Here is a 24,882-nt window from a genome sequence, read left to right on the forward strand (position 1 = left end):
GAGTGCAATAATGTGATTGGTGGCATCTTACATCCAGAGTGTAGTGAAATCCAAATCATAGCAGATGAGATAGTGGTACAGGTCATAATTTGGGGTACTATACAAAGATTGTGTTGAAAATAGTGGTCATGTGCTTCAAACATTGCAGAAACATCGTTTGTAGGTGTTAGATGTGGTTTATGTTATTGTATCCTAAATACAAAACCTATGTTAGTATTAGAGTGAACACGTTGACACATGTCGACTTGTGTAGATTGAGTGTGCTACTGCGTAAAGTCTATGAAAGCAGGTAGTGAATGTGTCTGTTTATCAAATACCTACCTTAGCGTATAAAAAGATTCTTACCTTAAATTAAACAAACCTTTAAATGTGGAGAAGTATAGAAACATAAGCTTCCAATGTGTTTGCGTGCTGCATGTGTGGCTTGCAGGCAGTGAAATCATGGTTTGGAGTTAATAGACTGCAGCATTGCCTATTACATTCAGGTGTATGTGTTTGAGTACTAATCAGCGTTAATTAGCCAACTCAGGCGCACGCTGGCAAACGGTATCTGTAGGAGTGGTTTTAGCTGTCGGTTGGCGGCCGCCTGTTTGGTGTCCGAAACGAACGGTGCCTTAGTCGATCGTGCGGTAGTAGCACCGCTCATTTCTGGTGCACACCCCCGTGTACGCCCATATTTACGCCCATTTTCCCTCATTATTTCGGCCGCTCCCATCAACACGCCCCTATGCCGCCCCATTACCCGTACGCTCGCGTACAGGTTTTTTCGCACGTTGAGACACCGGCCGTAAGCGTTGTGGCGTGCTCGCGCCGGCGCATTAGCGTATCTGCACATGCGCAGATCGTAAAAAAAACCGGGACGTACGCGTACGGCCCGGACGCTCCAACCAGAATAAGGCCCAAAGGCCCTTATTCAGATCTGAGTGCAGTACAAATTTGTTTGTAAAATGGGCAAAACCATGTGCACTGCAGGTGGGGCAGATGTAACATGTCCAGAGAGAGTTACATTTGGGTGGGATGTGTTGAAACCTAAATTGCTGTGTAAAAATAATGCAGCCAGTATTTACCCTGCACAGAAACAAAATAACACACAAATCTAACTCTCTGCATCTGCCCCACCTGCAGTGCACATGGTTTTGCCCATTTTCCAAACAAATTTGTACTGCGATCAGATCTGAATAAAGGCCAAAGTGTGAATAATATCAGAGTCTCTCTGCATATGTGAAACATTTGCAGTGTTCTCCATTTACAATGCATGTGTAAACACCCCAAAGGGAAAAGCGTTACCTTATAGATGCGGTGGGGGCCGTGCCTCCCCAAACTCACGGATCTCAGTCTGGAGTCTTCTCTTGATACAGGAATGGGCACAGAACACTCGACCACTGGGTTAGGTTGACCTTTTATTTTCAAAGCAGTCACTATGGACGTCAACCTCTTTTTGTAAGTGCGTCACAATATTTCCACTACAAGTGGGCAACAGTGTAGAAATGTTCTACTATGCAATAATCATGCAAGTAACAGGAAATGTTTTACGGTGCAATAAACCTTCAAACAACAGGAAATGTTTTACGACACTTTTCCCTTGCCACACCACACTTTTCTCTAACATACGGAAGGCACTTAGGTGTGGTTCAATTACCTGAACAATACACAGATTTGCTATTAACGTATCCAACCTAAGCTAAGGTCACCGGTAACCACATTAACATGTCATACATGAACCTATCAAAATACCTATTGTCCTGAGTTACAGGTCCTAAAGACCTGACCTGTGCACAAGGGTTTGGCTGGGGCCCATGGTGGTGCACATATCCAGTCGTGGTACAGGGGTAGGGTCTGCCTAATGTCTTGGGTATTTACTGGCCCTCTACCCAGGGTATCCTGCATTGGGACAAAGAGTACTCCACGTAGTTCTCGGGGAAAGAGGGTAGGCAGTCCTAGCAGCAGTGAGGAGGCCTTCTTGGCCCTTATAGTGAACGAGTTTCCTCACTGGGTAGGGCGGCCCGGGGAAAGAAAGACCGATGGCCTGGAAGTTGCGGGCAGGCCACTAACGGGGGAGTGCCCAACTCCAAGGATGCGGGGGCTACCTCTGTGTTGGGTATGGCTCTGGTGGGGCTATAGCAGGTGCAATGTCGGATCCCTAAAGGGCCTCAAAGGCAACACTCACGTTTAGGTGGCAAGATGGCGGCAAGTCCTTCTCCCTCCTAGAACTTCAAGATGGAGGCCGTCTCCCTCAATGGCCTCATGGATTTAGCCAGATGAGTGCAGCAACCTGCAGGGCCCCTCTCACTTCTTTGGCTGGCTGCGGCAGTGGAGTCAGCGCCTTCTGTGCGGCCTCTCTGTTGCTGGGGCAGCACACTCTTGTGTGCTGTTCTGTCCTCTGGTGGATGTCTGCGGTGCAGGGGTCGGTGTAGGGGTCGGGCGCCTCCGGGCTGCTCCCGGCGTGTCTCTGGCGCTGCTATATCGGGGAGGTCAGCGGGGGTCACCACCTCTCCCTCTGTCTCCTTCTGGGGCTGATGGGTAGTGGGGTCAGCGGGGGTCACCACCTCGCCGCGCTACAGGTGCGGCTAGTGGGTGCTGGGCGCTGAGGGATTCTTCCCTTTTCAGCCCCTCAGTGCGTGGCCAGCGCGGTGCGTGCTCCTATTTACTGTGGGGGTCAGCGGGGGTCGCCGCTCCTTGCAGCGCTGAGTAGCCCGGCTGCCTCCCGCCCTCCATGTATGCCGCGTCAGCTTCCTCTTCCCGGCGGGGGTCACCTTCTTCTGGGCGCACCTGCACCTCGACACGATGCGGGAGTGGCTGCCTCCGCGTACCGTCGGTGCGGCGGGACAGGCGCTGCTCCACCGCGCCTCCCGTCTCACATCCCCGCTGGAGGTCGGCGGGGGTCACGGTGACGTCACCCGCTTCCTCCGCTCTGCTCCGGCGCTGACTGCGGGCACACTCTCCAGGTGGCTGGACACACACCTCACTCCGCCTCTCTGCCTGAGTCCACCCTTCCTCCTGTCCTTCTCCAGGAACCCCTCCTCCTTTCCAGCCTGCCTCTTCCTGTCACCCTTGCAGTGCTGGGTCGGGGTGCATTAACCCCTTCTTTCCTGGGGCTTACACATGTGTGACCCTGATAAATGTATTAATGTGCTTTAACTGGGTCTGAGCACACCTTCCCTTAGGCACTGCCCCTAGGCAGAGTCCCACTGCTACACAGTTATAGTAGGGTTTATGTTATTCTATATATGGTACGCCTTCAGTTTATTAAGTATCTTTTGGGGAAACTTGTTTCAGCAATTTGTATTTGTGTACCTTTCTGATTTATAATGCAGCTATAAATGCATTTTGCATCATTTTAACCCTACAGTAACGTCTGTGAATAAGTGTTTCCTCCTTGTGAACAAACACCTCAAGGAGTCTCTAAGTTTGAAGCACTGTATTATACTTACATGTGCCCTTTCCATCCATTTCACCTGGACATAAATGTGTCACTATGTGTTCTCACACTGCTGCTGCTGCTGCTTATATTGTCTGACTATATTTCATTATTATTATACATTTTTACAGACATTTAACAAAGCTGTGGGCGCTTTCAGCCAATCGGTTTTTGATTTCAGCAATGTAAGATCCTTGACAGCTACATCCGCAGGGAAACTGGTTGTCTGGGAGACCATCTATCCCCCATCCATCAGAGGAAGGTCTGCCATAAAGCCACATAATAAGAAAGCTTTAAAGCTGATGCATTTGCAGAAAGATGCCATTACTGTGCTCACTGCCCATGACAGGTAATGAATTCACTTCCAAATGGTGTATACCAGCTAAACACATAATACTGTAGGAGCTTAGTTGTCTTGCTCTTTTCCTTTATATTTTCAATTATTCTACAAAATATGATACATTATTTTGGTTTTGTGTAAGTGGTTACTAAAGCAAGTAGTTGGAAACTTAAATGTTGGTTCTAGAAAGCTGGTAGTTTGCATTTGAAATTAAATATATTGTTATGTTAATATGCTACACTATTTTCCCCCAGGTATTATGTCACTGGTGATACCCGAGGACATGTGAAGTTCTATGACCAACAATTACAGCTTGTGAACTGGTACAGCCACCTGAATGTGTCGGCTATCCAGTCCATCTCCTTCTCTGTATGCCCTCCTGTGCCAGCTTGTGAAAAGACAACATACCCTCAAGATTGTTCTATAAAGGGGGACCAGTTTGCTATAAGGTGCTTCTTGAATTCTTGGCAAATAAAATATTCAATAAATTCTATTGCCCTCCTGCATGTTCCATCTTGATGTGGCCTTTCAGCTGTATATGTTTTCTTTATGTAAATATATACAGTACATGTGTTTTTTTTATAGCCATAGTTTTTTTTACAGAAAAATGCACATAATAATACCAAGGGTGGTATTCAATGGTTATATTGTGCGCTATCTTCCGTCTAAAGTGATGGGAGATCGTAGGGCGATATTCAATTGATCTATTTTTTGTGCATTACGGTCAAGTTTAGTGATGCATCTGTGCATTTGAGCTCACCACCCCCAAGGATAGTGAACTGAAATGCTTGTGAAATGCAATTGAATACCGCTCCAAGAATCAAACTCACACAAGAAAAGGATGCTCAGTCTTAGTAAAAAATAAAAGGTAATTGGTGAGATACAAAGTTGAGTAGCAGTGTAGATGTCCCCTTTTCCATTTTTAGGAGTACAGACCTTTGACCTCTACGGGAAGATATTAGTGCATTGTACTAGATGGGTAAAGTGCAGCTGTCTCCATTTTTTCCTCCAACATTTCTCTATTGTTCTTTAACATTGCTACATCAAGGTCTCTGCATCAGTGTCTCTCCATATAGACTAATCACTGAATAGTTGTCCTTGTGGATATTCCTTAAGTATGCCCACATCCACATAGTAATAAATATGAATGGCCATCTGTGGGTTACCCATTGATGGTGTGAATCCATCTTCAATGGAACTATTCATGATTTTACCCACAGATGGTTAACCCTAGTTTACAATTAATAAATTGTGGTCCAATCAGAACCCAGGGGTGGAGTTTATAAGAGTGGGGTCTGTGGGTGGAGCTAAATTCAGTCTCCCGACAACAAGGGAAGAAAATAATAATTATATATATAATATTTCCTGCTTGTGTATTGTTGATGGTGGTAAACCATCTGGTTCTCTCCATTGATGGAAAAAAGTCTTCACTATTGGTCATAGACCATCAATGATTTTGAGTCTTCAATAGTCAATGGCCGTTCCTATTAAGAAAGTGCATTGCCATATTACACCACTACAGTCCATTTGAGCCACTTTATCTCATTAATAAATATTTTCCTTAATAGGATGTACCGTACTTTTAAAGTCAGACCATATAAATAACATGTATGCATATTTAACAGTACATTTGCTTATGTTTTTGTTTTAGTAATTTCATTGTATCTACGTCAGATGGTTTGGTGGTGCATGTGTTCACGGATGGTACAATGTTAAAGAAGGTGTTGCAAGAACCCAGTGAAGCCATTCACGCACTTGCATGTCACCCCTGCAATACACACATTGCTTATGGAAGTTACAATGGAGTCTTGAAAATCTGGGAGTACAAAAATCAAATTCCCTTCATCAGCAGGATATTTGGCAAGGGGAAATCTTTACATTGCCTTTCTTATGACCCAAAAGGTAAATGTTCTTTGTATACAGTGACTTTTATGTTTGTTTGTTTCTGAAGAATATGAAACAATAGGACAATTTTTGTCTGTGATGCATAAAACACAAGCAATACAGCAATAAAACAAGATAATGTCAGAAAAAAAAGAAATTTTAGTTGAAATATATACTTTTGACTTAAAAAGTAAACATAAATCATAGATAACCTTTATATAGAACATTTAGGGCCTAATTCAGAGTAAATCGCTGATGAGTGACTTTCGAGAGCGAGTGATTATGGAGTGACTGCGAAGGTGTACAGATTGTAGCACCCATGTGCCGGCCCAAACAGTGACAGGAATAGCGTATTACAATCCCAACGCAATTTGACTGACAGGATGCCAACATTTGGGGGTGGAGAACGGACATTTTCTAGGAGTGTCAGAAAGACCACAGGCGTGCCCAGGCGAGGGTCTGTGGCATCAGCGCCAGGCTCGATCAGCCTTTTTTTGTCACGGACGATAGGGTCAGACTAACATTTGCACAAACTGTAACAATCATTGCGCAGTGATTTGTAGATATCGGCGATATTTGCACAGAGCAGGGTTTTCTTTCTGTCTGGGCGGCGGCTAACTACTCACAGACAACTGCAACGTTGCAGATGAGTGTTTAGGTTTGAATCAGGCCCTTATTAATGGAAAGTATATGTAGGCAGGGGAGCCGAGAGAGGGGGGGAGCAGGTACTAATTACCCGGGCCCACGCTTGCTGAAGGGGCCCCGCAGGGGCCCTGGTCTGACCCCTTCCTTCCCCCTCCATCCCTCCTGGGTAGCAACAGTAGCACACACTTCTACAGCATGTGCTGTGTGTACAGCAGGCTCAGCATGAGCATCTCACTGACAGCGTGAGAGGTCATGCTGAGTCTGCTGTCAGCACAGCACATGCTGTAGGTGTGTGCTGCTTCTAAAATTACAGTTTTTAGAGTTTTCTTTCACCCTATTCTAAACATTTCGGGGCGTGGGAGGTTCCCACAACACACACTTAGGCCACGCCCCCAAAATTTTACCGGGGCCCGGCATTCCTCTCGACTGCCCTGTATGTAGGTATGTTAGAAATAAATATCTGTGGTGCTTTAATGCTACAAAGTTTATGGCCATATTCATCCTTTATCTATGGAAAGTGTCCTGTATGCAGTAGAAATGTCTCCCATACCTTAATTTTCAGCAGCCATGCTACACAGCCATAAGGCTACTTATATGGTCAATGTTTGCCTGATGTGCGTCCAGGGCCGGCTACAGAAATCTTGGGGCCCCATACACTGATATCTCTGGGGGCCCCCCTCCCCATTAAGCACAGTAGTGGTGCGGAGCAGGGAGAGAGGATAGGAGTAGTGGAGTGAAGCAAGGAGGGAGGATGGGAGTAGTGGTGCGGAGCAGGGACGGAGGATGGGAGTAGTGGTAAACTTACTTTGCATACTATGGCTTGAGGGTGGTGTTTCCAAGTGAGGTTCTGTGGAAGGCAAAAACCTCCTTCTCTCTGCTTGTAGGGGAAGGAGCTGGGCAGGTCAGGCAGAGGAAAGGGAACCTGGAAAATAATGCACCATCTGGGGAGGAGGACAGAGGGGATACTACTGCTGCTGCGCTGCTAGTCCGGGCAGTTAGAAGCAGCGGGCTTCAGCACAGCGGCCGGAATAATTATAAAGTAAACCGGTCCGGGGTCAGATGTCACACTGCTCCCTGTATCACTCACCGATCAGGAAAACAGCGGTGCATCTCTTCATCGGCAGCCGGCGGACAATCATCAGAGAGGTGGGGGTGCATCTGAATGATGTGTGCGGGCGCCTGCGGTAGTGAGGCTGAGCGTCTGAGCAGCAGGGGGTCAGAGGGCTGAGAGGCAGCAGAGCCGGTGTCTGTGTGACGGGCAGGCCAGGCAGCAGAGTAACGGGGGACCAGGTGGAGGGGAGGACGGTGGCTGACCTTGGGGCCCCTCAGATCGCCGGGGCCCGGTTCAGCTGTCCCCTTTGCCCCCCCCCCCCCCCCTGTCGCCAGGCCTGTATGCATCTGATGGTTGTGTACACAATTGGTGGTAGAACAGCGATACAGATTATAGGTGTAAGGTCTCCCATACACTAGGGCGACTTGTCCTTAGGACAAGTCGCCCCCGACTTCCCCCTGAGCTTCCCCGGCTGCTCCCCGGGGGAGCTTGATTAGATTGTCACTTGATGTGCCATTTTTTACATGTGATAAATCGTTTCGATTTATCACATGTAAAAAACCCGGGGAGCAGGGGGGGGGCCTACAGAGCAGGGCTGCTGGTGGGAGCAGGGGGGCTGGGGATGCTGCGGGGGACACAGGCGGCATAGAGCCGGGAGCTTTCAGTGCTAGAAAAAAAAAGCCTATACAATGAATGGGCAGCCTGTGATTGGCTGAGTGCTCTCTCAGCCAATTGCTGACTGGCTGAGAGAGCGCTCAGCCAATCACAGGCCGCCCATTCATTGTATGGGCTTTTTTTTTCTAGCACTCACAGCTCCCGCCGGCTCCCCCTGCCCGGCTCTATGCCGCCTGTGTCCCCCGCAGCGTCCCCAGCCCCCCCTGCTCCCTCTACCGCCGCGCCGCCCCACTAGGTCCCAAGTCGGGTGGTCGGACGTGCAGCAGGTCCGACCACCCGACGCAGATCCGATGCACACGGAACCGCGCATCGGATCTGAGGGGACATCAAAACTAGCCGATTTTGGTCCGATTTCGGCCAGATCCGACTGATCTGGCTGAAATCTGACCAAAATCGGCTAGTGTATGGGGGCCTTAAGGCTGCAGTGTACATCTTCACATCTGCAAATGCATTTCCGCATATCTCTGGATCAGTCTCTTAGTTAACAAGAACACAAGGCATTGTAATGAAATCCACACTGAGACATGGAATAGGACTGTGCTATGGGCCTATTTCAACTTCAGTTGCAGTGTTGCTTAAAAGTGCAAGACCTCCCAGCATGCCTAGTCCATCCCGGCGATATAATTTGAATTCACAGCGACTATTGACTATGCAGATGTATCAAGATATGCTGAATAAGGCCCAGCAAAATTGAGATCACTTTTTTTTACATTAAATACACTTTTACATACCGTGCTTGCGCATGAAAAATGTGCACAAATACATTTGTAGTTTATTGTTATATTTTTTTGTAACTTTCTGCACCTGGGGAAGTGGAACAGAGACAACATATATGTCTACTGAGCAGAGTAAAGGGGATGTACACATAGCTGCAACCAGGGTTGCTCTGGCCAATAGGGTTATATTGGAAACCCCTGGTGGGCCCTACTGCCTGGTCTAGGGATCAGGTTCCAGAATGTGTATTTGAATTATACGTTACAAAAATGTTAATTTATACTGCACAGGTCTATGGTGTATTTTCTACAGTGCATTGCTGTTATTAATCTGATACATTATCATGCAGTATTTACTATATATATTTTTCAAGATGCCAGACCATGCCCTATGGTTAGGCAAACCAAAGTAGTGGCTGGCCACACCCCCCTCTGGAGACTGACCACACCCCCAAACAAATATGCCCCTACCACTGCGTTCCCCTGAGGGACCCTTCATGCCCCAGTTCTAAACTGACTGCAGCATAATAATATGTGGATACATCAGCAGAAATGCCTTTTAGGAGGCTTCTCTCTTGTAGGTGATACAAGAATTATGCAATAATATGCAATGACCATGATAAAATATGGAGCTGTATTTAGCCTCCCTGAGTGATAGCATATTCATCTAGCTCAGCATTTCCCAAACTTTTTACTCTGCTGTACCTCTTGATTAGACTTTTTATTTATGAGTACCCCCTCCTCTCAATTTGAAATATCCTCAGTACTTATGAGTGGAGTGGAAGTGAGCAGTATCTGTGTCCTTTTATTACGTAGTAGCAAAGTAGTGTGCAGTCAGGAATTGGTTTCCTCTGTGTCTGGCAACTGCCCTTGTACTGTCTCAGGGGTTCCCGCTAACGTCTGTAGGATTAATGCCACTGCTTCCTCCACTCATGTCAGTGTGGGGCAGATGATTGTTGATGTCTGAGGGCAGCGCACCAGGAGATGCCGATGATCCTGCAGACGTGGTTCATCTCCACAGCAAAGGAAGACTTCTTCCACCATTGGGAGTTTCTTCCTCTTCTTCTACCATTACCAATATTATTTTCAAATACCCCCCCAACCGGTCTTCAGTGTACGCCCAGGGGTACACGTACCCCAGGTTGGGAACCACTGATCTAACTGATAGCACTTAATGTTCCATCTATATCAATTTGCGGCCATATATTTATATTAATTCACTGATATTTTAGTTTGGCCCACTGCGCGCATTTGATTTTTGAAGGAAAAAGGAGAGATATATGTAATTATTACATTTCTTTTCAATTTATATTGAATATGAAACTTTGGCTTTTATTAATAACTCAACAATTTTGTCTCTTGTGTGCATGATGTTTTCCATTTTATCTTGCATACAAAAATGCTAACACAAAATTAGAACTGACAACGTCAAGCGGATTATTGTTATTATTACATTTTATTTTTAAGGCAGTACATATGGCACACATTAGAACAATAGAGGGTACATAGAACTAAATATAAAAGTAACTCAAAAATTAAAACAGCACAGGTAACAATTAGCAGCATAATTCTCAGTACACAATACAGCTGAGATGTAGGGAAACAGAGGAGTTGATTGCATGCTACCAGGGGCAGGTTGTCATTGATAGAAATGAATGAACATCCATAGCCTTGCAATGCAAACTTTAGCCAAGGCACTGACAGTATGCACATATAGTTTCTCCCATTTGGACACATAGCCTAAGTGTGCGTATCCCCCGAGACATCCTTCCTGTATCCTCCAGAGCTGACCCCACCTGGGACCAAAAGGCCTGTATGTTTGGACACTCCCACGGAAGATGCCAGAAAGTACCACAAGAGGTAGAGTGTCCACTCGCAAACTTACCTATCCTAGCTGGGGTCATGTAAGTTCTATGTAAAATAAAAAACTGTGGGGTAGATGTATGAAGCAGTGATAAGGGAGGAGAAGTGATAAAGTGCCTGGTACTTTATCATCAGACAATCAGCTCCTGACTGTTAAGTTACAAGCTGGGTTTAAAAAGGGACAGTTAGGAGCTGATTGGGCAGTGATAAAGTACCAAGCACTTTATCACTACTCCTCCCTTATCACAGCTTTATACATCTACCCCTAAACTTGTTGGAACCAAACAGATCTTGTGACAGTGCGTGGATATTCCATAGCAAGCTCCCATTCCTCCTCATCTATTGGTCCCAAATCACCCTCCCATTTAATATGGAGATGAGATAGTGAGTCAGTGTGGTAATCAGAGAGGAGACGGATATAGGAAAAGGAGATCGTCTTAACAGAACCCAGTTTAAGTAAAAATGACTTAAAAGGAAAATAAAGAAGTGTAGGTGGTAAATCCCCGAACTGTCTCTGCAATGCGTGCCGTAATTGAAGGTATCAATAAAAGTATGAGTTAGGCAAATTAAAGTCATCCCGTAATTGCTGGAAAGACTTCAAAGTACCTTCAGAGTACAGCTGGGACAATGTTGTTATAAATCGGGAAACCCATGCCCCACGGCCCGCAAGAGACTTCAGGAGATATTATCACGTGATAAAACCTACATGGGTGAAAGATTAGCAATGAATAAAGACCCAGTGTAGGGAGCAGTCATCAATGTTCTGCAGCCAAGTCCTAATATGAGTCATCTGAGCGGCATAATAATAGAGGTGGAAATTGGGAAGTGGCAGACCACCGTTTGTCCTAGATCTGGTAACAGTGTTTAGTTGAATCCTAGGGCGCTCACGAGCCCAAATCAGAGAGAACAGGACACTAATACCCCTTTCACACCAGCCTAGCGCTAGTTTGTAAGGTTCCCTGGCCAAAATCCCAGGAAAATTTGCCGGGATTCAACCCTGCTATGGAGCAGGGTTGTTCCCGGGTTCAACCCGGGGTCCTGGCCGGTGTGAAAGGGGTAGGGGGTACTAACTCGGGTTGCCGGTCCACGGTGCGGGTGGGCAGGCCGGGGATCCACATAGGTGGCAGGCGCAGTTGATAGGACAGGCGGCGGATGAAGATGATGCAGCTCTCCGGCGCCCTTACTGCCGCCGGATAGCTGTGTCATCTGCACCCTCTGTCTGACCCGTCATCTGCGCCCACCACCTGTGTGGATCAGCAGCCTGCACTGAGGACCAGCAACCCAGGGTGAGTGGGTTGCTGCCTCCGCCGCCATTCCAGCTCCTGCCTCCTCATGCCCACCTTCTGTCTGCCTCCTGCCCACACCAGGGGCCAACCCGGGAATGCCCTGGCATGATCACTGGGCTGAATTCCTGGATGGGTCCCTGCATTTTCTGGTGTGAAAGGGGTATCATTTCCTAAAAAAGTGAGACTGACTTTCTTTATAAAAAAAATGCCATATTTACTTACATGGGCGGGTGCGGGCGGGAGCTTGGTGGTGTGGCCAAGAGTGAGGCGGGCATTGCAGCCAGGGAGTGGGCGGTGCAGCGTTGCAACCTGCTCATTGTGACCTCTGACCAAGTCACGCTGCACAGAGCCGGGGACAGGAGAAGTCAGGCATGCGCAGTCTAATCCCAAAATCCCTCAGCAATACATGGCAGCCATTGATTGCTTGGTTATATTGAAGGTTAAAGAAAAATGGTGGTTGGTGCCGCACAGGATATGTCACCCCTAAAAGTGACCTTGAAATCACAGAAGGATTGAGGTGTAACAATAAGTGGACCAAACAATAAGTGGACCAAACTACCTATTAAATTTCAGTAGTTGCTAGGATAGCAACTGCTATTTGAGCGGTGTCTGGTGGTGCTCCCTGAGCTAGAAAATAACTGTTAGCAAGTAGAGAGAGAAAGCTCTTTTTTGGGGCACAATATTGAAGGTTGCAGAATTACAAGTGTCTGCATGACAATGTATGCCAAAGCAATCTAAACCTTGTGAAACAAGTACCAACATTTCCTGGTAGACAGTATCCAGCTAAACTTGTATTTGTCTCATGGTTATTGTTTTGCAATTTCAGGATTCTATTTAGCAGCTGGCTTTACAGATGGAAGTGTCCATATTCTGGATGCAGTAACCCTGGAAGATGAAACCAAAGAACCTTTCAAGTATGCCACAGGATCAATAACTCAGATTGCTTTCTCACATGATTCACATTATCTTGCTACTGCCGTAAGTATCTGAAACACGTTTATCTTCTCCTTTCATCCTTCAGCATGGATTGCAAATCAAGCAATTTTTGAACGACTGCACATGTGTACCGTACACATCGCGCCTGCCTCTGGATAATTAGCAGCTGAAATTTTGCGGAGGGTCTGTGATCTCTGCGGTGACCACTTCCAGCTTGTCTGTTACATATTAGTGGAAGCATCAGACTCACTCACATTTGCACAGTCGAAGTTTTTTAGTTGCTTTGGGAATTACGTATTGATTTGTGAATGGATAGTTATTTGCGATCCATTCGGAATTCTGCCACAATATAGCAAGGGGCATTTTCTTTTTCTGTCTAGGCGGTGGCTTTCTCCTCCCAGACCATGGTGAATTCTCATAGAGAGCCATGCTGAATTAGGCCCATTGTTACCAGTTCTGTTTTATCTTTATAAATAAATACTCAATAACTAGATATATGTAGGCCCTATAGCAAAAAAAAATTAAGGGTCCCTATATACAAATCAATGGGGATAAATGTATATAACACATGTAACTAACACAATGAAGGTCAGCCACCCTCAGCTCTGGGCCCTACAGCAGCTTCACTCCCTGTGCCTATGGTAATTACACCCTTGCTTAATAAAAATGTACAGATTAATTCTGAATATCTATAGGATAGGAATGCTCATTTACCAACACCAGCCAAGTAACTAGTGCTCTAGGTTGGTTAACATCAAAGCAGTGGGACAATGGGTATTGAGTCTCCCTACCATAATGTGATCAGCAGACCCTTCTAAAAACTATTATTAATATTTCTCTAGTCTTTTCCGCACAGCAGGCACAGCTGATTAACTGTGTTTAATTGTAAATTTGCTCTTCCAATTGTTCTCATGGTGCGACTTAGGTAAAGTGTATTTAATTAGCATTGTATAATAAAGGGACAATATAAAACCAATTGATGAGGGATTATGCAGGCAGACCGTACCAAGCTTTCAATAAAGATGGTTTGGAAAAACTGTATCATTTGTAGAAATTGATAATAGCTGAAGGTCAGAAGGTCAGAGGACTTTTGGTGAATTTTGAATGTTGAAAATATTACTCAGTGAAAGATCATTAAGAACACTAATATTTAATCTCTCCCAACAAAGGAAGGCATTGAAAACAAGTTAGGGAAAGATGGAATGTACCAAAGTTGGAGGAGAGGGATGGGGAGGTGTTGGGACTAAGTGATTGGTCTGGCAACAATGGGACCAAAAAGTGATGAACAGAATAATTGTTGAGCGAGGAGACCTGAGAATAGCATGTATCTATGTTGCAGGATGTTAAGGTGACTTAATTTCTAACTAGACTTAAGAACCATATGGAGTGTCATTGGACTGACTCGGTTACACTGGTCAGTAATATTTTTGAGGTTAGGGATCCAATGACATTTTAAAGGGGTGTATCTAAACATGATGAAAACATTCATTTTTTCTTTGAGTCTAAATTCCATTGTAAATTTTGAGTTTCTTAGTTATTAACAAGTATGTTTAGTCATATACTATATTTTGTGCAAATTGTGTACTAACATGTAAGCATTTACTGTTATCTCTGTGAAGCCACATTTTCAGGATGCATATAATATAATGTTCTCCAATGTTCCATGAGTAAATCAAGTGAAAATACCACTCTTCTCTCCAAGAGTACCACTTCTCTAGGAGGACTCCAGGCACATACTGTATACTACTGTTCTCTCTAGGAGGAAACCAGGCACATATACTACTGTTCTCTCTAGGAGGAAACCAGGGACATATATACTACTGTTATTTCTAGGAAGAAACCAGGCGCATATACTACTGTTCTCTCTAGGAGGAAACCAGGCACATATACTATTGTTCTCTCTAGGAGGAAACCAGGCACATATACTACTGTTCTCTCTAAGAGGAAACCAGGCGCATATACTACTGTTCTCTCTAGGAAGAAACCAGGCGCATATACTACTGTTCTCTCTAACAGGAAACCAGGCGCATATACTACAGTTCCAGGCGCATATACTACTATTCTCTAGGAGGAAACCAGGTGCATATACTGCTCTTGCTGACATGGATACATCTTGCAAATACTGTCATCTCTACAAAGATAAACAAGATTGCTTCAAAGCTCATTTTGTGCTCGCAAGTGCAAATTCTAAATTCTGACTCTACATGAGTCCCTTTAATGTGCAGTATAAGTTATTTTATCATGCCATTTCCTTTTAGGATGAAGACTTCACAGTTACACTATTTCATCTAATAAAACAGAATGATGTTGAATCATGGGAATACTTTGCTAGACACCACAGTCATTATAAACCTATACAGAGTATTATGTTTGGCATTCACCTGGATAGCAACGAACCCAGACTTTTATCCCTTGCAATGGATCGGATGTTGGTTTGTATATTTTATTCTTGATATAAATATATATTTAGAGTAGTACAAAAAGTACAGTATTCAATTTCAAGTTCTTATAATGGTTTTTCCTACAGGTAGAATATGATCTTATTAAGAGCAGTAAAGACCATCTAGTAATTGGGAGCAGTGAACGCATAGACCAGAGTGGGGTTCCACAGTGCTTGGTTTGGTACCCTCCTTTGACTAAAGAATGCTTTATCCTTGTCGCTAATGATCAATACAAAATGAAACTTTACAATGCAACCACCAAAATGTGCAGGTAAGCAGAACCATTGGGGTTTTATGGGGGTTTCCTATTCCTCAGAAGCATCAACACTCAAAGCATTTCAGTATCCTGTGCAGGTATTGGAGCCATTGACAGTGGTTACCATTCCTCAGGCAGGGCCGCAACTAGGGGCGTGGGGAGCCTAAGCAAATAATTGCCTTGCCCTGGGTGGCGAAAATCCGAGTTTCAGCCCTGACTCAGTATTCTCCACCCATACTTAAATCGCAACAGTTCTGTATGTAAGATTTAGGGAAAGCTTATAGGAACCTCCCAGTTACATGTCTTCAGTGTAAGACTTCTTGTAGGAATCTGCCCATGTTTTAATTAAATTTGGTGTCAACAAATATCGGTCTACTCTACTTTACTCCAATCTGCTTCTTGTTTGCATTACTAGAACACAATATTGCAGACAATGTCTAGCTTATAACTTTTATAAAACTGTCAATAAATGACTAATTGATAGTGATAGTAGAGACTGCCCAAGTAATAATCTGCATGAAGGAGTTGCAAGCATGACATCAAGGCAAACACCACATAGCAATATGGACCTCTTTATTTTGGTGAAAAACTTAGTGAGAGCAGACAAGAGAGCAGACAAGAGCACAACTTATGAGCGTGCCCAAGACAATATTTTCCATCATTTGAAAACAAGCCGGACCACATAATCTCTCCACAAAAGGAGCTTTATCATCTTTTTATGTGAACATTTATGTGAACAATTGGACATGTAAGAATAATGTGTATCATGTTTACATTACTGGTTATTATCCATCTTCCCTTTATCATGTACATTTACAATTAAACCCTATCAGGATAGATTCTTTTTTATGAATTCACTCTTGCCCAAAAGGGGCAGGCTTCACGGCTCAGGTTGTTTTAATCTACCATCGAATACTATTTTTCGGTGTTTTTACAGCCTTTCATCCACAATACACAATTGTGTATGTGTTTATAGCCAGTATCCAAAGTTTAGCCTGAACATTGGCATGACTCTTTAACCATTTGCCCACTATTGATTTACTCATTTAGTAGCTTTGGGTATATCATCAACATATATACTTTCAGAAACTGTGCCTGTGCAAGGTTAAGATAAAACTTTGGGGTTTATTCTAGTTCATTCTTTCTGACAAAATCCTTCTTAGATGGACAAAACCATGTGCACTGCAGGGGGGCAGATGTAACATGTGCAGAGAGAATTAGATTTGGGTGAGTTATTTTGTTTCTGTGCAGGGAAAATACTGACTTCATGATTTTACACTTCAATATAGATCTCACTTTGAAGAAAAACCCCACCCAAATCTAATTCTCTCTGCACAAGTTACATCTGCCCCACCCGCAGTGCACATGGTTTTGTCCATCTAAGAAGGATTTTGTCAGAAAGAATGGACTAGAATAACCCCCTTTGTGTCTAGTGCACAAAAAGTTAAAGTATTATTATAATAGCTGAAGTACCTGGTTTCCTTTTATTTAGTTATCAATGAGTTGGATAAGATCCCTGGGTGAAAGTTTTGATCATTTGAACTCCCCTAAAACCGGGCCATATTCTCAGAATTCATAATTTTTGATGGTGATTCGTGTTTGGCTGCCAAACATTGCCGAACATGAAGCACACACAGATCAGTGACATCCATGTAATTCTTCTGTACATAAAAGTAAAATAAAGATTTTTAACAAAGAAAACATCGTGGGGTCCCCCCTTCTGTGCTCTCTAAGTTGGTGCTGGTTCCAAAAATACAGTGGGGGGAAAAAAAGTAGTCTGGGTTGTAATGGGAGACGATTTTTTGCTGCTCCAAAAAAGTCGCTCCAATTTAAACGTTAGAATGCCTGACTTTTTACCACAATGCAGGGACGTGCAGTCAGGGGAGGCAGGGGAGGCAGTGCCTCCCCTGTCATAAATGATTAACATAATAAAATAATACAAAGAAAATACTTATGACACATATTCTGTCAAAAGTATATGCTTTCTATTATTTTATTCATTATTAATCCATTTTTTTTGTTGTTTTGGAGGCACCAAGAGCGGTGCCTCCTGCTGTCGGTAGTAAAGGAACTGAAACAGGGGGCGGGCAGGAGCTGGGCAGTGGGTGGGATCCAAGCATCAGGCTGTAAAAGCCCATTAAAAAAGCTGAAGAAGCGGCACCTATACAAGTGCCTCAGTGACTGGGACGAGTGACCCTGTCACCGAGCCAGGCAGATGTGATTGGGCATTAGGTCCAACACACTCATGCAGGGGGTGGGTGCAGAGTTGCCTACCTCCATTTTCTTAGCAGAATCTCTGGCTGCCCGGCAAACCTTGGTCCAGGTCAGTTTGTCCTGTTTTATGGCGGGTCCCAGCACGGAAATGCCAGAAGGCAGGCATAGGTGGACATGGATGCACTGACAGCGCCTGCTTTCTGCTTCAGCTGAGTGGCTGTCAGCCCATCTGAACCTCACAGAATCAACTGGGTGCTAAGCAGGGATGAAAGGGGACTTCTCTGCTGCAGTGAACTTATCCAGCTTCCCCTGCCGTGCTGCACTTCCTCTTCATCCAGCTCTGCCTGCACTAAGAAGGGAGAGCTCACAGAGTCAGACCTCAGAGGAACGCAGGGGCTTCTGTGTCCGTGCTCAAATCCTCCCAACGTCTGCCAGCCCAAAAAAGTAGGTTAACTTATTGGTGTCCACTGTTTACTGTTTGTGTGGGGAAAGGATGGGGGGTGTTATAGGTGTATATGTATGGATATAAGGAATGTGGGGGTGTTATAAGGCATGTGGGGGTGTTATAGGTCAATATATTTTTATAAGTGGTATGTGGGGTGTTATAGATGTGTGTGTATGTATATAAGGGATATGGGAGGTGTTATCAGTGTATAGATGTATAGTAGGGGTGAATGTGGTGTGTATAGATGTGTATAAGGAATGTGGGGGGTGTTATAGGTGTGTATAGATGCATACCTCCCAACTTTTCATCTGAAGAAATAGGGACACTCTCCCGAAAAGGGGATGTGTCGTATGCAAATGAGGGCGCGGCTTATGCTAATTAGCCGCGACCTCATTTTCATACGAGAATAGACGCTGTGCGCATGCGCACAGCGTCTATTCTACTAGATTGGGGGGTCTCCCAACTGCCACCCCCCGCAGCGGGACAATGCCTGCCGCGGGTGGGACAGCGGGACAGGACCCGAAAATCGGGACTGTCCCTCTAAAATCGTGACAGTTGGGAGGTATGTAGATGTGTATAAGGAATGTGGGGGGGTGTGTTATAGGTGTATATATATGTATATAAGGCATGTGGGGGTGTTATAGGTCTATATATTTATATAAGTGGTGGGTGGGGTGTGACAAGTGTGTATAGATGTATATAAGGGATGTGGGGGGGGGGTGATAAGTGTGTATATATGTATATAAGGCATGTGGGGGTGTTATAGGTCTATATATTTATATAAGTGGTGGGTGGGGGGTGATAAGTGTATATAAATGTATATAAGGAATGTGGGGGTGTTATAGGTGTATATATTTATATAAGTGGTGGGTGGGGTGTGATAAGTGTGTATAAATGTATATAAGGGATGTGGGGGTGTGATAAGTGTGTATATATGTATATAAGGCATGTGGGGGTGTTATAGGTCTATATATTTATATAAGTGGTGGGTGGGGGGTGATAAGTGTATATAAATGTATATAAGGAATGTGGGGGGGTGTTATAGGTGTATATATTTATATTAGTGGTGGGTGGGGTGTGATAAGTGTGTATAGATGTATATAAGGGATGTGGGGGGGGGGGTGATAAGTGTGTATATATGTATATAAGGCATGTGGGGGTGTTATAGGTCTATATATTTATATAAGTGGTGGGTGGGGGTTGATAAGTGTATATAAATGTATATAAGGAATGTGGGGGGTGTTATAGGTGTATATATTTATATAAGTGGTGGGTGGGGTGTGATAAGTGTGTATAGATGTATATAAGGGATGTGGGGGGGGTGATAAGTGTGTATATATGTATATAAGGCATGTGGGGGTGTTATAGGTCTATATATTTATATAAGTGGTGGGTGGGGGGTGATAAGTGTATATAAATGTATATAAGGAATGTGGGGGGTGTTATCGGTGTATATATTTATATAAGTGGTGGGTGGGGTGTGATAAGTGTGTATAAATGTATATAAGGGATGTGGGGGTGTGATAAGTGTGTATAAATGTATATAAGGAATGTGGGGGGGTGTTATAGGTGTATATATTTATATAAGTGGTGGGTGGGGTGTGATAAGTGTGTATAGATGTATAAAAGGGATGTCGGGGTGTGATAAGTGTGTATATATGTATATAAGGCATGTGGGGGGTGTTACAGGTCTATATATTTATATAAGTGGTGGGTGGGGGGTGTTAAGTGTATATAAATGTATATAAGGAATGTGGGGGGTGTTATAGGTGTATATATATAAGTGGTGGGTGGGGTGTGATAAGTGTGTATAAATGTATTTAAGTGGTGGGTGTGGTGTGATAAGTGTATAAATGTATATAAGGCATGTGGGGGTGTTCTAGGTCTATATATTTATATAAGTGGTGGGTGGGGGGTGATAAGTGTATATAAATGTATATAAGGGATGTGGGGGTGTTATTGGTGTGTATATATGTATATACCCATATTTATAAGGAGTGTGTGAGGTGGTGATAGGTGTGTATATGGCTCAGTTCAGAATAGACTTACCCATGTGTGGCTGGGGTGTCCTGAGTATTCATAAGCCAACTTAAATCTTGTGTTAGTGACAGGGTTAAGCCCCATACACACTGGGCGACGTTTAGCTGGAAACCTCTCAGTGCGTATGGGGCAGTGAGCGCAGATGCGTGCATCATCTCTGGTCCAGCCGCTTATCTGCTGGTGTTACCAGCAGATGAGTGGCGAGGTGGACAGCTTTCCATAGCGTCTTCCTATGGAAAGTCATCCACCCAGTGGAAAATAGCTGAGAAGGGTGAAAACCGTACAGTGTGTATGCACTGAGCGTTTTTCATCCCAGCGATTTTCCCCATCATTGGGCTAAGTAAAATAATGTTTTCTGAATCACAAAGGACAGTTACACTTGATGAGTGCATTCCTCTGTGTAACTAGAAACATTGTTCCTTTGGAAGATACAATTCTGAAACACAGTGGCCTTTCGACAGCCAATACACAGTTTCTTGTTCTACAAGACAGTAGTACAAAAAAATTGATTTGAGAAACTTTTCTCTAACAAACGTAATACAAGCATGTGCCGGCCCAGTCCAATTTGACCACCATGAGCTCTGGCTCTGATACTAGCCAGTGCCTCACCAGCCACTGACCTCACCGCACGTCACTGCCACAATGTAATGGTGAGTGACTTTTATGCTTAATATGCAAGTCAGATGTAATTTTTGACCAGTGCGCATCCAAATTATTTGGACCAACTAGAGTGCGACATATATAGTATAACAGTTGCAGGCCAGGAAGTATTAGGAGCCGAGTTAGCAAGTCTCACACAAAACAGTTCTATAAAGTCGGACATTATTAGAGCTGGTTTGTTTGGTTGAGTAATAATCGCCATTGTTACAAGCATAACAAATAATTGTACACTATTTGGCTGGGAAACACTGTATCAGAACATTTTATGCAGATAAAATCACAATTACATACAGTATATAGGCATGCTGTATATCATTTTAATCAGAAAAAGCTTGTAGTTAGCATCTTGTTGCACATAGGATGCATTTAACTTGGGAAATACATGTATAGTATATGAGTTATTTTGACAAATCAAAGTATATTTTGCATTTGTAGCCATTTAGTTTTAGTAAATTTACCCTATAATATACACAGTAGTAGCGTTGATTACACTTACAGGGGGTTATTCTGGTTGATTCGCAAGGCTGCAAATTCGCTGTCCACCAAACCCCACCCGGCGAATGCTGGGCTGCCCCCCCCCCCCTTGCAGCGCGTGTTCGCACGCGCTGGCTGCGAATGGGTTGTTTAACATAAACGGTGACCATCGAATGATGGTGAAGGTGCATGCATGTAAAAGTGACTCTCAAGTCACTTACATATGCGTGGATGCTCGGGAGGAAGTGGGCGGGAAACTGACACCCGGTGATGTCAGCTGGCCGTCCCCTGCACCCGTGACATTGGGGCATTTACATGAGAACTTACAAAAATGGGGTTCAGATCACTATACCCATGCGCTAATAAGCAGCTATTGGAAACCAGACAAAAAGTGAACAGCCAATTCACACACAAATACAATACCAAACAGGGTATGAATGGTTTCCTCAGCGCTAATATAGATTCCTTCTGGTTCTCGTGTGAGTTTACACCGAAAAGAAGAAAGAAAAAACACAATAGTATAATATTGTTTAACAGAAAAAAATAAATAAAATGTGATACGCCTTTAAATGTTTGAAGACTCGTACCAGATTTTTTGTCTACCTGATTAAGAGTAGACAAGTATGCTTGTGGTTTGAGGGGGATATTCACCACCAATGGAATCCACTTTATCTTCTATTGCCCGTATGTCAGACTCAAAGGGATAAGAAAGATATCATGGTGCAATACGTTTTATTTCATAAAAACAATTCATTAAAATCCACGTGAGGTATATAACAGAGGACTCTCACCATTTGTATATGTCCACAATACGATTGTAGACAAAAAGAGCTTTAGATGTAACAATCACAGGCGTCCCTGGAAACTCCTTTGCAGTGATGAGAGCCTCTGCAATCCTCCTCAGCGTGTAAGTAGCCGACCGGTTTCGATACTAAGTATCTTTTTCAAGGCTGGTGTGTAAATGACACCCTGTGGGGTTTTTATGCCCCAACGGAGTAATGCAGAGGCTCTGCCTAATACCAGACACAGATTACCTAGCCATTATAAGTCTCCAGGGATAACACACAATATATAAAGAATCCGTTACACATATTATCATGGTCCCCGCTGCCGCAGCTGTTCTTAATCTCACATATTCTCCGCCGGAGATAGTACTTCCGGCTTCCTCGTCTTTGGCCGGATGTGACGTTTGCGTTCCAAAGTCATCGCGTCTAGTAGCCGTCACCGGATGTGAGGTATGCGTTCCATTAGCCGATTTGCGTTTCACGCTGTGCGGAAATGGAGTTAGTATCGCTCCATTCCTCTATTTCGTGTCCTTTCACAGTGTGAAATAGCAGCATATATTCTATTTAAAGTGCGGGTGCTTGTATATCCTCGGAAAAAGAGGTATAAAAAACAAAATATTAACGAGGAACATGTTTAGCTTAAAAAGGTAACAGGATAAAAACATCGATGTCAGATAAAATATAAATATCATAAAAAATGAATAAAAATCATAGAAACCACTTGGTCTCGAAATCCTTATTTAGTCCTCCAGGTATGAGTGTCCCATAATTAAAAATTATTGACATCTCACATTTCGCTAATTTTTTTTTTTATTAAAATCTCCTCCTCTTGTACCTGGGGTTACTTTTTTTAAAATATAGAAATTTTTTATTTCAGTAATATTGCACTGGTGAGAATTTTTAAAATGAGCTGATAGCGCATGCACATCAAGACCCTTCTTAATATTCCTAAGATGTTCGCTGAGTCTGATTTTAAATGGTCTTGTGGTTCTGCCGATATAAAACTTGGAACAATTACATTCTATAGCATATATCACATTATTTGAATGGCAGGTTAAAAAATCTGTTATTTTAAAAGTTTTGCCATTAATCTCAAGCACCTCTTTCTTCATTCCAAAAGTGTTTGGTATATTTTTACATCCAATGCAATCCCCACATCGATAAAAACCTTTAGATAAAACAGTAGATTTTTTGGGAGAAGGTGGGCACATGCTTTGGACTAATTTGTTCTTCAGATTCGGGGCTCGTCTAAAGATAATATTAGGAACTGGGGGGATTTTATCTCCAACCACCGGATCCTTTTGGAGAAGCGGCCAATGTTTTTTAAGTATTTTTTTAACACTAAAGTGATGGGATGAAAAGTTGGTTATAAAAGACCATTTAAAACGTTCAGATTGATCACGTTCAGTTTTTCTCTTTTTGACCAGCAGATCATCTCTTTTTAATTGTTCAACTTTAGTTATGGTACTATCTACCGATTTTTCCTCGTATCCACTATTGATGAAATTCGCTTTCATTTCATCTGCTTGTTTTAAATAGACTGAGGTATCGGTACAATTTCTCCGAAGTCTCTGTAATTGGCTCATTGGTATAGTATCGAGCCATCGTTGTTGGTGACAACTTTCTTTATTAATGTATGACCTCGAATCTGTTGGTTTCACAAAGTTACGCGTCTTGATCGTGCCATCTTCAATATAAATGACCAAGTCCAGAAAATTGACATGATTTTTACTGATGACATATGACAATTTAATGCCCCTGTCATTGGTGTTAAGGTAATCGCAGAAAAGGTCAAGAGTCTCTCTGTCACCTTTCCAAAGAAAAAGGATATCATCTATATACCGCCGCCATGAGACCAGGTTTGCCCCGTATGGGTGGTGGGACCAGATGTAATCGGTCTCCCACGCACCCATAAAGATGTTAGCATAACTGGGGGCAAACCTGGTACCCATGGCGGTCCCCCTCTTCTGTACATAGAAATCCTCCTTGAATAGGAAGTAGTTGTTATACAAGATGAATTCAATACCTTTTACCAAAAATTCTTGTAAGTTATGTTCTAAGTTAGTTCTCTGCAAGGCCTTTTTGGCTGCATCGACTCCTTGTTGGTGTTCTATAATCGTATATAATGTCGACACATCCGCTGTTATCAAAAAATAATTCTCCTCCCATTTAATTTCTTTTAGAAAGTTTAGTACATCTGAGGTGTCCTTTAGATGGGATGGATTATCTAACACCAACGGTTGAAGATGGTGGTCTATGAACATTGATAAATTGGAAGTAGGAGAATCTACTCCCGAAATTATGGGCCTTCCAGGGGGATTAAGGGGGTCTTTGTGTGTTTTGGGTAACACATATATGGTGGGGATGGTAGGTTCCTCTATATAAAGGAATTTTGACTCCATATTCGTTATAGTCCCCTTTTTTTCATATTTTTCAATAAGTTCTTTTAATGTTTTATTAATTTTGGAGGTTGGATTAATTCTTATTATCTTATATGTATTTTTATCTGCTAATTGTTTAAGTATTTCCTCCTCATAATTTTTCTTATTTAAGAGAACTATCCCTCCCCCCTTGTCGGATGGTTTAATAATTAAATTTTTGTCATCCGTCAGGCTTTTTAGGCCCTTTTTCTCTTTTAGGGTAAGATTATGTGTGATCTTTTTGGGGTCTATTTTACGAATGTCATCCATAACAAGGGTACTAAATGATTCTAAGAAGCATCCTTTTAAATGGGAGGGGAAAAAAGTGGATTTAGG

The 24,882-nt window shown here is 43.4% G+C and overlaps 1 protein-coding gene across 4 annotated transcripts in view; it reads left to right on the forward strand.

The window, feature by feature from the left end:
• Positions 1-24,882, forward strand: part of CFAP251 (cilia and flagella associated protein 251) — a 95,659-nt gene that overhangs the window by 54,569 nt on the left and 16,208 nt on the right. For all 4 annotated transcript variants that reach the window (XM_083151311.1, XM_083151309.1, XM_083151310.1 and 1 more), the window contains exons 11-16: positions 3,550-3,767; positions 4,013-4,207; positions 5,410-5,660; positions 12,702-12,853; positions 15,070-15,243; positions 15,339-15,523. In XM_083151311.1, the coding sequence (XP_083007437.1) occupies positions 3,550-3,767; positions 4,013-4,207; positions 5,410-5,660; positions 12,702-12,853; positions 15,070-15,243; positions 15,339-15,523 (1,175 nt within the window). The remainder of the gene's footprint in view (positions 1-3,549; positions 3,768-4,012; positions 4,208-5,409; positions 5,661-12,701; positions 12,854-15,069; positions 15,244-15,338; positions 15,524-24,882) is intronic.

The sequence above is a fragment of the Crinia signifera genome, chromosome 1 (assembly GCF_055691185.1).
Source record: "Crinia signifera chromosome 1, ASM5569118v1, whole genome shotgun sequence".
In the NCBI taxonomy this organism is placed as follows: Eukaryota; Metazoa; Chordata; class Amphibia; order Anura; family Myobatrachidae; genus Crinia; species Crinia signifera.